The sequence below is a fragment of the Felis catus genome, chromosome A1, assembly GCF_018350175.1.
Source record: "Felis catus isolate Fca126 chromosome A1, F.catus_Fca126_mat1.0, whole genome shotgun sequence".
Classification (NCBI taxonomy): Eukaryota; Metazoa; Chordata; class Mammalia; order Carnivora; family Felidae; genus Felis; species Felis catus.
The window spans coordinates 66,935,500-66,951,634 of record NC_058368.1 but is presented as its reverse complement, the minus strand read 5'-3'; the positions used below and the strand labels follow the sequence as shown (position 1 = coordinate 66,951,634).

The following is a 16,135-nucleotide window of genomic DNA, read 5'->3' as shown; positions in this document are numbered from 1 at the left end:
ATTGGCAGAATCAGAGTTTACACCCAGGGTCAGGGATGAGGAAATCTCAATTCTGAACTTTTCGTAAGTACTTCCATCGTACATGAATGTAGAGAAGCCAGTGTACTGCTTTCAGGGCTGAAATGCAGAGACTTTCACCAACTGGATGTCTCCCAGTCGGTGCTTCTTCCCTCGGAAGACCCAGGCAGTCAGTCATTGGGGATCCCCTGTATAATCTGCTCGTAAAACAGCCAGGAATCTTACAAACCCCTTTGTTCTCTGACCTCAGGCATTTCACATCAAACAGATGTGTCCCCACCTACGTGTCAAAGCCTCCGTTTTAAAAATTTGTTATCATTGTGTATCATCAAGGCGTTGAGTAATGACAAATAAATCACAGATGGGTTCAGATAACAGAAGATGGTATAGTTCAACACCCTCTTTTTACAAATAGGAAGCTAAGGCCCCTTAGAAGTAAGGTGGTCCTATATATAGATAACTTACGTTAGCTCTCATTTGCAGCAGACACAGAATTAGACATCTGCTCTTTTAAGAAATGTTTTAACCAAGTGTGACATACGTACAGAAATGCTCAGAGGTTGCAATTAGAAACCTTGGGATTCCTGGTCCTGTAATCTTGCACCTAACATAACAATATTAACGGTGCTACATTCGTATAGCTCTGTATCATTTATCTTACGTGGTTCTCACATGTGTGAGTTCACTTAATCCTCCTGGTGGTTCTTTCTTATCCCACTTCATGGACAAGGAGACTGGATTGAGGACTCACCTAAGGTCACAGAGCTGGTCAGTGGAGAGCAGAGGGCTAATTGCTGGGTGAAGCTGAGAGTTGCTGTGGTCCACATGTCCAGTTTCAAAACCCTGCTCCTTTTCTCATGTGGAATCCAACGTGGGGCCAGGTTTACATAATGGCAGCACATTCCTCTGGGATCTCAGAGGCTCAGGTCACCTCTCTGGAAAGACGTAAGGAAATACGTATCCCAGTTGAGTATCTTCTTGACATTACTTCTGCACATGCTTGGACGTCTTAGAGCAGGCTGTCAGACTGGCAACTTTTTAAATGTGCAGCCATCAAATATCAAAGCATCACTGAGAATGATGACAGTAGGAAGATGGGTGTAAGTTAACAAGCTTTCGGCTCCTGACAGGTTGGAATCCGTTTCTTTGAAAAGAAAATGCAACATCTAGAAAAAGGTACTTCCACGTCAACGTTGTCTTGACCACATAGTTGTTTCTCTTCAAATGTTGGTATAGGCAAGTGTAATTAGTCTCGTTGACCCTCAGAGATGATCTGTGGAATAGTAGAGAAAGTACTTTTTAGGTACATAAAGCGGGGAGGTGTGTTAGTCTTCTAGGGGCTACCCCATCAAAGTATACAGAATAGGTGTCTTAAAACCACAGCAATTTGTTCCTCATGGTTCTGGTAGCTGGAGTTTTGAAATCAAGGTATCGACAGGGTTGGTTTCCTCTGAAATATCGCTCCTTGGCTTGTCGATGACCATCTTCTTTGTCTTAGTGTGGTCTGCCCTCTGTGTGTGCCTGAGTGCTAAACTGAGGGCACCAGTCAGATTAGATTAGGACCCACCTCTGTGACCTCATTTTAACTTAACTGACCCTATCTCCACATACAATCACATTCTGAGACACTGAAGGCTTAGGACTTCAACATACAAATCTCGAGGGAACACAGTTCAGCCCATAACCGAGGTGAATCTTGTCATTCATTTTCCTCCATGATGAAGCAGACCTAATTGAGGTTTTTTGGAGTTCCTTTGTTCCCAGTATATAACAGGTGCCATTTTATCTATTGGTGAAATCACCAGCTGTAACCCCAAAGTTAGGAAATCCTGATAATCCTATGTTCTAGGAGCCTGGACCAGTTTGAATTGGTAGAAACGCTTAGCAGCCCCATGGCCCCGTATGTCTCCTGAGGTCTCTGAGCTGCCCGGTCCTCACTTGTGCTGGGGTTACAGCAAGGCCTGGCTACAGGGATCAGATGAGACACTGCATGCTTACCTGCTTTGAAGAATGCAGAGCCTTTTACAAATACAAGAGTTTTCCGTCTCAACAACGAAAGGGGATTGGTTTTTTAAAGGCTGTGGATTGAACCATTACCTCCCTAAAATAACAAATGAAGTACCCAAAGTTCTTCTAGATAAGCTTTAGAGACTCTAAATTTGTTTTTAGTAGTAAGTTTTTTTTTAACAGATGCTATAAACTAATGCTATAAAACTCAAAAACTTCACAGTTTTTTAAAATGATTGTTTTAGCTTATAAATAAAAGGTAAGTCATCCACCCACTCTTCAGGACAGAGCCCTGACACCTGTGTTGACCCTTCTGCTGATACAGCCCATTTGTCAACACAGACTTGTGCATATATACTTTCTGTTTTGTGAGCACAAGTGACAGCTGTTTCTTCTTTCAATTAATGTATCTCATATCAATGCATATAATTATCTTTTTTTTAATTTTTTTTAAATGTTTTTATTTATTTTTAAGACAGAGACAGAGCATGAATGGGGGAGGGGCAGAGAGAGAGGGAGACAGAATCGGAAGTAGGCTCAGGCTCTGAGCCATCAGCCCAGAGCCTGACGCGGGGCTCGAACTCATGGACTGCAAGATCGTGACCTGAGCTGAAGTCGGACGCCTAACCGACTGAGCCACCCAGGCGCCCCAATATAATTATCTTTTTTTAAAAGTTGATTTGTTTTGAGAAAGAAAGCACAAGTGGGGGAAGAACAGAGAGAAAGAGAGAGAGAATCCCACGGAGGCCCTGATGTGGGGCTTGAACTCAGAAACCGTGAGATCATGACCTGAGCCAAAATCAAGAGTCAGACGCTTAATCGACTGAGCCACCCAGGCGCCCCTGGTTATGTCATTCATTTTAATGGCTACACAGTATTTATGCTTTCTCCACTCTCTTCTCCCCATTTTTTCCTTCTAATTAAGTTGTTACAGTTTAGTTTTCTTTTCCCAAAGAATGAGCTGGTAGATTTACTTACTGATTCTTGTACTCTGTGTTCCAGTTTATCACTTTCTGCTTTTATATGTGTTAATACCGTCTTTGGTTTATTTTATTGTGGTTTCTTGAATGCATTTGTTTTCACTCGTTCTTGTTCATTAATATAAATATTTTAAGGCAGTCAACTTTTCTCAGAAGACTGTTATAGCTATATGCTATGCTATACGCTACTGGTTCTGGTATGCAGTGCTTTTGTCGTAGTTAAGTTTTCAAATACAAATCTAAAGTTTTGTTTTCTTTTTTTTTTTTTTAAATTTTTTAGAGAGAGACAGAGCATGAGTGGGGGAGGAGCAGAGAGAGAGAGAGAGAGGGAGACACAGAATCCAAAGCAGGCTTCAGGCTCTGAGCTGTCAGCACAGAGCCCGATGTGGGGCTTGAACCCATGAACCGTGAGATCATGACCTGAGTCAAAGTTGGACACTTAACTGACTGACCACCCAGGCGCCCCTAAAATTTTATTTTCAATTTTCTCTTTGGCTCAAAAATTGAGAAAGGGGCCTTTAAAACTTCCTGGTGGTGGGGGTTTGTTTTTTTTTTTAATGTTTTCTAGTTTACTCATCAGTGTTGATTTGCATTGCCTTGTGATCATAGAGATGCTGTTTCCACCCAGAAACAGTATTTGTTAATACTTTTCTTGTGTTCTAGTGCATAGTCACCTTTTGTGAATGTTTTTCGCGTGTTTAAAAAGATGGACTAGTGTTTGTTTACAGTATAGCATTTAATGACTTTTAATTAGATTTACTTTAGTAATTATTTAGATCTTCTTATTTTGGTCCATTTGATGTGACACATTATGTTAGTCTTATATTATTACAACCTTTCACGTTATAGTTCTTGTCATTTTTGCTTTGCTTGTCATTTTGGTTTTTAATTTTTATGTTCTCATTTTTTAGTCCACAGATATTCTTGACTTGGGTCTTCACTGTGAATTATATTTTCTTCTATTTTAAAGTGCTTTTCTTTCTTGGCTTCATTTAATGCACCTGGCCCTGAATGCAGCCAAGCTGGTTCAAAATTTCAGTTGAGTCTCCTGCTTTTCCCTTTGTTTTCATTCACCTGGTATATCTTAGTCTTTTAGTATCAGATTACAGAAATATTCCCTGTAAATGGCATATAGTTCAGTTAGCTCTGAGATTTAATCTTAGTCCTCCTTCTTTTAACAGATGAGTTTAGTCCATTTACATTTATTGAGAATCACCATACTTCTATTATGTTTTCAACTTTTAGTGTTCCTTTTTTTTAACCTTTTAATTAGTATGTATTTTTTTTAAGATTAAAAAAAATTAATTGATCTCTACCCAACATGAGGCTGGAACACAACCCCAAGATCAAGAGTCTCAATCTCTACTGACTAAGCCAGCCAGGTGCCTCTATTTATTTTTCTTTGCTCATTGTTTTATGTGTGTACCTTCCATTTCTCCTGGGAACACTTTATTATTATTGATTCCCCATTATGAACAATGACAACATCTCTTCCCTCTCTCCCTGTGCTCCCACCAGATTTTTGTTGTTTAGTTTTCCTTATACTGTTTACTGTCAAGTCTTTAAAAATACTTAAACCTTTATTATTTTACTTGCTTACTTATTTTATTTTTTTTAATTTTTTTTTTAACATTTATTTATTTTTGAGACAGAGAGAGACAGAGCATGAATGGGGGAGGGTCAGAGAGAGAAGGAGACATAGAATCTGAAACAGGCTCCAGGCTCTGAGCTGTCAGCACAGAGCCCAATGTGGGGCTCGAACTCACGGACCGTGAGATCATGACCTGAGCCACAGTCAGACGCTCAACCGACTGAGCCACCCAGGCGCCTCATTGCTTACTTGTTTTAAATGCTACTTTCTCTCTTAGTTGGCTAAACTCTGTCTTCTAGTATGTTGTTTTTCAGACTTTGGGTTGTGATCCAGTTGTGGAGTTATGAAATCTGTTTCATCAGTCATGACCTGCATGTATTAAGAAATGAGGTAGAGGGGCGCCTAGGTGGCTCAGTCGGTTGAGCATCCAGCTCTTGATTTTGGCTCATATCATGATCCCAGGGCCGTGAGATTAAGGCCAGCATTGGGTTCCATGCTGAACTGAGTGTGGAGCCTGCTTAAGATCCCTCTTTCTCCCTCTGTCCCTCTCCCCCTCTCCCCCTTTCATACTCTCTAAAATAAAAAAATAAAACTAAAAAAATGAGAAAAGAATGGAATGGAAAGAAAAGAACAGTGTAACTGTCATAGTAATAGTAAATATTTCTTGGGTCTGTACTGAGTCTCAATGTAATGTGAAATGTACTTACTCCTGATCTCATGGTTTGTGAGATCAGGCCATGTGTTGGGCTCTACTTGGGATTCTCTCTGTCTCCTCTCTGTCCTTCTCCTGTTCATGTGCACACACGTGCTCACTTGTGCACGTGTTCACTCTCAAAATAAACGTTAAAAAAAATGTACTTACTATTGTGGGTGATAGTCCAAACAAAAGGTTGGAAAACAGTGCTCTGTACCATCTTAAAGGAGGGTTCATTGGAGTTAGAATCCCCCTGACTTAAGTGTGTGTGTGTGTGTGTGTGTGTGTGTGTGTGTGTGTGTATGTGTGTGTGTGTGTGTGTGCATATATATATATATATATATATATAATATATATATAGTATATATATATTAAATGCTTTGGCTATAAAATTCTTGGGTCCCACTTTCTTTCACTTAGTATGCTATAAACTTTGCTCTAAGGGTTCTCTCATTGTTTATTCATATGGAGCGGTCAAGTTAGACTTAACTTGATCTTCTTTCCTGAAGCCCAAAGGACTCTTTCTCAGTTTTGAAGGCTGTTAGTTTTTCCTAGGGTATGATGTACCCTTTTGTTCCCTAGCTTCACGTCTTTTATTTCTGGAAGTTACTGGAATTGTAGCTTTGAAGTTCTCTTTGATTGGAGTCTCCTCTTTACACATATCTATCATGTATATGTTGTTCTTTATGTTATAAGGCTATTTTCTCCTTGATCCTTTTTAATTATTTTATTTTTTTAATGATTTTATTTATTTTTGAGAGAGAGAGAGAGACAGAGACAGAGCACGAGCTGGGGAGGGGCAGAGAGAGAGGGAGACACAGAATCCGAAGCAGGCTCCAGGCTCCGAGCTGCCAGAGCCCAACGTGGGGCTCAAACTTGTGAACTGTGAGATCATGATCTGAGCTGAAGTCTAGACGCTTAACCGACGGAGCTACCCAGGCACCCCTTTAATTCCTTATTAACTTCTAATTATGCTTGCTTTCTCAATTCTGTCCCCCGCGTCTCATCCTGTTTCTCCAGTGGTTGCTGAACTACTTTGTGCTGTGTTCACACAGCTGCCCTTTCTGTGATGCTTCCCTGTTCTCCTCCATTCCACTTGTGGCCCCAGTCAGCTCCTGCTTCATCGTCTCGTGTTGCTGTGCCACATTTCCAAACGTTCAAATTTCTGTTGTCCACAGGTTGATTGTTCTGTATTTTCTTTGAGTGTATTACATTATATTTTTTTCAAAATTTCCATTTGTTCAGTGAGTATTTATTTGACATGTGCTTATCTTGTTCCTTTTCCTCACTGTGTATTTTACAGATCCTGTACTACTACTATAATGTTGTTGGTTGTTGTTGTTGTTATTCCTACCACTCATCTTTGAATTAAGTGAGTTTTTCCTAGACTATATTTTTATAGGATGATGGTGGCTAGGGCATTATTTCAGGCTAAAGGGAATTCTGTCTGCTTAACGTAGAAGTTCCTTATGACAGAGGGAGAGAATGTGTGTGTGTGTATAAGAGAGAGAAATTGACGATGCATGTTCATTTAGCCTGTCCTCCTCCCTAGCCTGCAGAGATGGGCAGTTACTTGCATGTCAGTATCTCCCTTCTCCTAGGGCCTCATCAGTGTATATGCTTCAGGCAAAGATGGGGATTCTGTACATTCCTCATTGACTCACCTTAGAATTTGCCAGTTAGTCAGACAACTGTGCTCTCCCATGATTGCTGAGATCTCCACTAGCTACTTCCTCTCTGTCTTACCACAGCCCCACTGGATCCAGTTGCATATGGCAGCCCATCTGGATATCTTGCCGTTTGGGATTTCAGATGAGTCCTGATTTCATTAAAGATGGGCTTCTTTTTTATCTCGTGGTATCCTTGCTGCTTAGGGTGATTTCTGAGACGATTAAGGGGAGGGAAAAATCCATTTCTGTTATCTTAAAAGCAGAGGTCTTCTCTAACTCTCTGGTACTCTTTAACCTCAACAACAGACCTGCCAGCGTGTACCTAACCAGAGTTAGGCCTGCCGTAAAGATGAGTTTGAGAGTTACTGGAATTGAGCTAGGGCCGTACAGTTTAGTGAGAGTGAACTGGCAAGAGTCTGGAGCCAGAAATCACCATGTTGAAGCAATGTAAATGAAAGGTCACTTGCTGGCTTTCACTCATGCATGGGCAGCTTTTATTGCTCTGTTGCTTTTAGTAAGATCTAATTCCCTGATGGTTGCTTTATTGACAAGCCAGCATCCATTACTACACCTTGTTTGAGCCTCCGTTAGAGCAACTGTAATGAACCAGACCCAAGAGAAAGAGGGGAAGAGGGACAAGAAGCCCAGAACTCACTGGGCATACAGTCTGCTTGCCCTGATCTTTAACTTATATGGTATTGTTCCTTTTAACCTTCACAACTGTATTAAGCTGGCATTACTGCCCCTTTTAACAAATGGAGGAATTGACACCCAAGAGCCCAAGTGCCTGCTCAAAGTCAACAGTTAGTGAATATCAACTTTCATAGGCTTTTTTTTTTAAGTTTATTTCTTTTGAGTAGGAGGGAGGCAGAGAGAGAGAGAGAGAGAAAATCCCAATCAGGCTCCACACTGTCAGCGTGTGTCAGTGTGTCACTGTCAGCCCAGCGTGGGGCTCGAACCCACAGACCATGAGATCACCACCTGAGCCGAAATCATGAGCCGCTTAACCGATTGAGCCACCCAAGGGCCCCCTTTCGTAGTCTGTTAACTGGCTTTCTGCTTCCCCGGTGACCATATTCACCGAATTAAAGGTGTCTCGGCTCCAACTCAGGGGATCTGTAAAGATAAAACCAAAACAGCCACAAAGGGCCTCCCAGCTGTTTTGTTTTCATCATTTAAGCGGGTGATGCTGCTACCTTCTGTGGACCAACGGGCCACTTCTCGGAGTGGCTTCGTAATCACACCCACCACTTCACTTCAGTCTGCAGTTTGTAGCCAGTAATTAGTTCCTATGAGGTAAGTCACTGTCTCACCTGACAGGTGAGGCCGCCAGTATGGAGAGGGCTTGAGTGATTTCTCCAGGGTCAACAGTGAGTCCCAGGAAGAGTGGATGGAGATGAACCTCCCCATCCTAGGCTGAGCCTACGGCACGGGGACCCGTCACCCAACTGCCTTCATAACCCGCACCCTTCGTAACCCGGGAAGAGGAGGGCTCCTCTCTCGTGTGTGCTGTTAGCTGCAGTGTATTCCTGGCCGTGTCAACACATGAGGAGAAGAAGGGTCAAATCAAGGATTTTATACACAGGAAGCTCGCTTTCAGGGTTTAGTTTCAGGTGTCTCGGACCACGAAGCTAAGACCATTTCAGTGAAGCGTTGCCGATAATGACTTTCCTGTATAAAAAATTACATTCAGAGAGTGATAGGGAAAGGAATTGGCTTTTTTGGAGAGGACTACCAAGCAGTAGAAAATGAAAAGGTACTTTTATTCTTCTGGTTGTTTTTAGTTTCAACAAGATACCTCTTTTTTGGGAGTGCATAAATCTATAACTGTACAAAATATGGATAGCTTTAAATTAAATTTTTTTTAATTAACACCCCCCAAAGGTATTTTTTTAAATACTTGTGTTATAATGGAAATAACTTCAGATTTCACCCAGTGAAGTCCAAACGTTCTTGGGGAAGGCCTCATTTTACTCCTTCAGTGACATTTTAATATACAATATTTCATATGTAATATTAGTTTTGGAGTAGCAAGTCTGTAAGCAATAAGAGAAAAAGAAAGTACACTGAATCTGAAGGTAGATGTTCCAGCAATTTTCCTTTTTGTATGTGAAGCCCCTTCTCTCCCATGATAACTTTGTTGATAGCATCCACACATATATTTGGAGCCAGGTGTTGTAAAATAGATCCGGAATCGTGTGACTTAAGAGACCCAGCTCATGACACGTGTCAGCCTCAGATAGATGGTACATTTTCTGTTTTAAAGACTCAAACAAAACTTTTCACATTCTTCTTTGGGAAAAAAAAATTACATTTGAAGTCCTTTTTCACCCAAACACATTTTGAGATAAGAGCTCACAAGTCTTGACATTATTTCATTTTGTTACGCGCATCTGTCAAGGAACCGAGATATGATACAGCTACTAAAAACCGATGATTGTGGAACAGAGAAACTTGACAGCATTTCATTCCCTTTATGTTCTGATTATACATTTATCAGAAAACCTGTATCTCTTCTAGTTCAGCTAGAAATTGGTAGAATTCAAGAACTCAAAGGCCTGGCAAAGAACTGTCCTATTATTTGGTATCATCTTACATTTTAGAGAAGATGCTTGGTTGAGTCATTGTTAAAGCTTTTGCTTCTCTTTTCATTATTGTGGCCCACTATCCACAGATCACATTTCTATAGGCCCTATAACTGCTCTGCCGCACAAATTAAACGCGGGGATATTTCATACATATACGCCAGCATTTCAATGCTTGTCAATCAGAGTTTATAAAATATAGGGATTACAACCTGATATTAACATCCAAATCTATTGTGCTCATTTTATGTGTGAAAATGAGAAACCCTTGTGCAGACGCTATATTCCCCAACCTCTTTGTCACCCTGTTTTTAATTTATCTCCAGGTTTTGAGTCAGTAAAATGATTTTGCTTTATCAATTTAATGTAGTGATAAAACATATCTACGAATCAGAACGATCAGAACCAAAGTGGATCTACAGGTTGTTTGACATTAAGCCCCCGCCCTGCCGAGGGTATTAATAGGGCTGCTTTCTTCACAGAAGGAATATATCGCTGTTGTGGGTTTGTTTGTTTTTTTATGGTATTGTTTTTATTTTCATTATTTTTTTAAGTCTGTTTGAGAGAGAGAGCATGCACACAAGCAGGGAGGGGCAGAGAGAGAAGGAGAGAGAGAATCCCAAGCAGGCTCCATACTGGCAGCCTGATAGAGCCTGACACGGGGCTTGAACGCAGGAACCGTGAGATCGTGATCCGAGCCGAAACCAAGAGAAGGACGCTCAATCGACTGAGTCACCTAGGCAGCCCGTCCCCTATTTTTTTAAACTTTACTCCAGTCGTGATGTGATTCACTTCACGTGAAGAAATAGACATGGAAATGCATCGACCTGGGGAGGAGGGCTTGAAAACCTCTAAACGTGTTCTTTTTATACCTTTTTTGTGGTTCTTCTTTTTTTACAGGTGTACTTCAGAAGGAACTATCCAGATCTTACTCACAATGGCCATGTGGCTCTGAACGCTTCCAACGGGCAGCCCTCAGCCTTTACGATTTTTGAAACAGCACTGTGATTGCACCACGGCATCAAGTCTATTCCAGAGGCATTTTTCTAATAATTTTTGTACTGGGTCAGTTCTCTTGTACTTTTTTTACACTAGCAAAAAATATTTACACGTGCAAGGTGTTTATTTGGAGTGCCCCTCCAACTTCACCCAATGATTTCAAACTCTAGCAGGATGATTTACTATTTTTTTATTTATATGCTATAGTATTTTTTTTTTTTCTTATCCAAATCACAGGTGCAGGACACCAGTAAAAGCTGTCTACCAGGTTTGGTGCCTTAAGAGACTTCAGAGCCAGAGCTCATTTTGTAAGGCATAAGACAAAGCTGTCACAGACTTTTTTCTTTCTTTCTTTCTTTTTTTTTTTTTTACTGGCCCAAATTCTATATAACTTTCCAGTTATATCAGGGATTCTATTCACTTGAAGCCTGTGTGAAGTTGCCATTTTGTCTCGCCACTTTTTTTTTTTTTTAATGTAACTAGGATCCATTACTTCTCCCTAAAGGCCTCTGGTTGAAATAGTACAGCTAAATCTAATAGGAAAAACCAAAAATAAACTTTATCTTAAGTGACATTATAGTAGAGTCTACCCCCCTCTAAAAAAGATACATGCTTAAAATACAGGAGGGCAGTATTTAATTATATGTTCTGAAAGGCAAGGAAGAGAAAATAATGCTTCCTCAGAATTGGAGCCATGGCCATGTAGGTGATTTGATAATGAAGGACACAAATGTGATCATTGATCATCTTCCAGATTTGCAGGACTCTGACATGGTAACTGCCGTCATCATGGAGATAGTTTCAAAAAAGACCAAACCACAAGCTGTAATTCTGGACTACAGCATAGGAGTCTCATTTGGATTTCTGGTTTACTAATAACAGACGGACTATTGACTATAAGCCTTTTGGCTTAGCATTTATTGAAATCCCGTCTCCACTGTGTGTGCGAGCTCTCCTGACTTGGTGAGAAAAACCGAAAATCATCACAAACAGTGGCTGTAATTGTGCAGTGTATTCTCAGGCTGTATCCAGCAGGCTCCCTTTTATGAACCTGCCCAGGTTCTTTTCCCTCTGACCACTAATAGCACTTTGTTTAAGTCTTTCTGATGAGTGAGTCAGCAAACCACTGTACTTCCTAAGGCCTGCTGCACTTTATTTGAACCATGGGTCTTTAGCTTTTCTTGACGGTGTTTGTGGTATGTGAGTTCGGATTGCTAGAGGTTTTACTGTTGTGGTTTTAAGTTGGACTCTCGTGACCTCGAGAATAAGGTGTAACCACCCTCAAGTTGCATACATTCATATTTATGCTCTCATATTGTAGATTTTCAGACTCTTTAAAGAAAGAAACAAATGGTTTGTAGCGTCAAGCCTTAAAAAGCACTCAAGGCAAACTACACAACATTTGAGTGCAGTAGCTATTTGACTCCTTGTATTTAGAAATAATATGGTTAATGTTTAGTTCAGTAAGCCACTAAGTTAATAGTCATGGATAGTATTTCATGACACTGAAATGGCAACAGTGATAGTTATGAGGCTTGTTGAAACAGTGGGAGACACTGCAAATGTGTATGTGATTATTTGGTCTTTAGAGGTTAAGGACAGTTAAAAAAAAAACATGTTTCTATTTTATTTCTATTTCAGTGTCATCATAGAATTTTTTTAATGAAACAAAATTCAGTTGAAATAAATGACCGTTTTCATTTCCATTCAGAGATCTGTGTTTTGTTCTTGGAGGGATTACTGACTCATGTTCTTGCTGTTGAAAACCCACAAGTTTTCCAGAGATCAAAAAATAGCTTCATTATCAACTGGTTCTCTCAGCTAACTGGACGTAGCACATAATCTAAGTAGACAGGTGGGTTTCAGGCGGCCCTTGAGGCAAGCCTAGGTGTACTCTCACCCAGGAAGGGAGACTGTATTAGCTTATGCCCTAGGCTGGAACAAGTATTAAATTGTTGAGGTTTTTGTTGTTTGAAGGTGACTTTGCACTGAACTCACAGGAAACATTTATTGCTGCTACATTAAAACACTGTAGAACATGGGTTCTCAAAGTGTGGTCCCTGGACCAGGAGCATCAGCATCACCTGGGAACTTGTCAGAAATGCACATTCTTGTGTCTCATCCCAGATCTACTGAATCAGAAACTGTGGTGCTGTGGACCAGTAATCTGTGTCTTAACAAGGCCTACGGATGATTCTGATTGAGAAACCAGTGCTGAAGAACATCAAGTACTCCTAAAGCTCATTAAGAAGAACACAGCCCAATTAGAGAAATGGACAAGAGACTTAAATAGGCACTTTGCAAAAGAGAATATCCAAGTGACCAATAATTGGAAAAGTGCTTACTCTTATTGGTTACCAGGGAAATGCAAATTAAAACCACAGTGACATAGCACAAAACACCCATGAGCACGGCTAAAATTTAAAAGACTACCGATGGGGTGCCACTGGAGCAATGGGAACTCTTATATAAAAGTGTGTATAAAAAAGTGTATGTTGCAAAAACTTGGGAAAACACTTTGATGGCATTTACTCAAGCTGCATACCCTGTGATCCACACACATGTGCTCCAAGAGATGTGTTCGAGGACGTTCCTGGAAGTATAATTCCTAGTAGCCCCAAAGTGGAAATAATCCAAATGCCCATCAACAGCAAAAAGAGAATAAACTGATGCGATAAAATACTCCACACCAACTAAAGCAATTAAATTACATCAGTGACACAGGTGGACCTCAAAAATTTAAGCCTGCCCCAAAACAATATAACTCCATTTACACAAAGTTCCAACATAGTTTATACTGTTTAAAGCCTAACAGTTGCTTTGGGAAGGTCAAGTACTGGAGTCTTTTTTGATACATGTTGCACTTTGGTTCTCCGGTACAGAAGGTGCTAGGGCAGTAAATTAGCACCATCCTTGACAAAGATGGGATATGGTCACCCTGTAGCCAGGTGGCCTTACTTACATGCTTGGGTTTCTCAGCCTCTCTGAACCTCAGCTGCTTCATCTGTAAAGTGGATGTGTTTCCTGCCCATGTATAGTTGCTTGGGTTGGGGTGATTGTTGGGCCAAGAGCATCCAAAGAAACAGGCTGGACTCATTGACCTTGTATAAGAAGAGGGTCCCCTCTTCCACCGAGAGAGGAGGGCAAGGTAGGTGTGGATGAAGGTAGGTTTGTAGACTGTATGTAGAAGGTATATCTGAGGAGGTCCTCATCTGATGGCCTAAAACGAACTTCTTACTTCACATGTAATTGAAAGGAAACCCGCACAAGCTCTGGAGACAGTCTTCCAGGTTCAAATACTGTCTTGTCTGCACGTTGGCGGTCTGGGTTTGGATAGGAGTTCTGCCTGCTCGTTGTGGGATCTTATGGTCAGGAAACAACATGCTATGCTTCAATTCCTTCATAAAATTGGGGATGGTACATTTCTCAGAGGGCTCTTGCAAAGGCTTAACTATGACTGTGACACAGTGTGTGGTCTGTGGACTAGTGCCAGTCCACGAACTGTTTGCAACCAAGAATTTCAAGAAAACTAGAAGCACTTTAGCCATTTGACTTCGCCATGACATCCGAACTCAGGATCTGTGGAATCTTGTCCAACAGGCTAGAGAACAATTTGGTGAACTTCCATGCTGAGGAGTGTGTGACCCGAGCTATACACTAGCTGTGAGCAGTAGAATCTTGTATTCGTTTGCGATGGACTGGAAATTTAAATTAGTAAAACTGATTTCTTTTTTTTTTTTAGTAAAACTGATTCTTAATCCCAGACAGCTGAGAAGCATTGCTTTAGAACAATGCTGAATATGTAGTTAGCTCTCAATAAATATTGGCCTCTTTATTAATTGTTACCATATCATGCAAAAATTATTCCATGATATTTATGTTTAAAATTTGACCTCCTAGGCTTTCAAAAGGTTCTATTTTACATTTGGAATATTTAATAACATTAAAAAGTTAAAAAAAATTCTTGCTCAAAGCTAAGAGTTTTTTCCTTAGTCTAAAAAGATACTTTAAAAAATAATACTGTGCTTGTGTTTATACCCACTATATCCTTGAATCTACAGCATGGTCTTGGAGAAGGTACCCGGGGACACACCAGGCCACTTGAAAAATCCTTTGAAGAACTTAAGGTTTTATGTGTAAGCTGTTGATTTCTCTTCAAAAACAGAATATGGATTAACTGAGCTTTTGCTTTTGAAATCTAATGTTGCTAAGGAAAATAACCTCATTTCCCCCCAAAAACTAAAACAGCAGTCTGTGTTGAAAAACAGTTACAAACATATGATTTATTTGATTTTAGAACTTAAAAATAACATTAATAAAAGGAATAACATGTCCCAGCCCTATAAGACCTCCATGTATACTCCTGGCCCATCTAACTTGCCTTGGGGGTCAACATTGGGATTGTAAGATTTTTTTAAGAAGAACCAAGATCAAGACGTAGATCCACTACGAATGTTTTACAGAAAGCTTACGTTGGATGGTTCTAAGTTCAGTCTTTCATTCAGCAAGCATACTCCTAAAACTCGCCAACTCAATTATCCATCCCAATAGATGGAAGTTTTGGGTATTCCAAAACAGTGTTTGATCCAAAAGCTAATCGTATTTAATTTTGGAGGGCATTACGTGAAAAACATTTTTTAAATTAAATTTTGCAAGCTACCTAGACAAAAATTAAAATGAGTCTCTGTGAGACAGAGTTTATATCATGTTAAGAGTGCTATAAGAAAGGAACAGTCCACAGAGGATTGAGGATTTTTAAAGTTAAGTTTTATAACACCATGGCTTTTTAAAAGTCCATGAGTCCAAACTGATTCTAATAAGATAGGTGATAGGTAGATAAAAGGGAAAGCTCTTTTTCGCAGTGAAATACCAACTAATAGATGTAGGTGGATGGACAGAAAAAGTGCCATGTTGCAGCCATCACTGTCAGAAATCAGACAAAGCCCAACATTGGCTGATAAGTGAATATAGGGTGAATGGGTTTTTTTGCGGAAAGGGGTAGGGCATTTTCATGAAATGAAAATATCTTCCCAGATGAATTGGTTCACAAGGGAGGAACTGTATCTTTTTAAAGTGGAAAAATCTGGCAGGCACCACCCTAACCAAGTGATCAGAGTTAACATTACTAGTAATGAATGGACCAAGTGACACCCTTGTCTCTGGGTGGGTGAGGCAGTGATGACAAGGCATCATTTCTGTGGTATTTCTGCCTCTCCACAAAAGAAAACACAAGTATAACCTAAATCAAGTCAACAGACAGACAAACCCAAACTGAGGACATTCGACAAAACAACTGGCCTGTGCTCTTTATTTTTTTTAATTTTTTTGAAGTGATCTGTACACCCAACGCAGGGCTTGAACTTACAACCCTGAGATCGAGAGTTGCATGGTCCACTGACAGAGCCAGCCAGGTGCCCCTGGCCTGTATGCTAAAAATGTAAAGGACAATTAAAGGTTGAGAAAGTATTTCATATTAAGCGGAAACTGCAAAGATATGACAATTGAATGCATTGTGTGATCCTGGATTTAAAAAAGTTTCAATAAGGACAGTACTGCGATAATTGGTAAAACTGGAATGAGAACTGCATAGT

General features: G+C 40.3%; 1 protein-coding gene across 5 annotated transcripts in view; it reads left to right on the top strand.

The window, feature by feature from the left end:
- The window catches only part of ABCC4 (ATP binding cassette subfamily C member 4), a 262,924-nt gene extending 250,674 nt beyond the window's left edge, over positions 1-12,250 (top strand). For 4 of the 5 annotated variants that reach the window (XM_023252655.2, XM_023252659.2, XM_023252657.2 and 1 more), the window contains one exon: positions 10,446-12,250. In XM_023252655.2, coding sequence (XP_023108423.1) covers positions 10,446-10,553 — 108 coding nt within the window. In that variant the 3' untranslated portion in view covers positions 10,554-12,250. The remainder of the gene's footprint in view (positions 1-10,445) is intronic. The other variant, XR_006596148.1, reaches the window with a different exon arrangement.
- Positions 12,251-16,135: the final 3,885 nt, after the last annotated feature.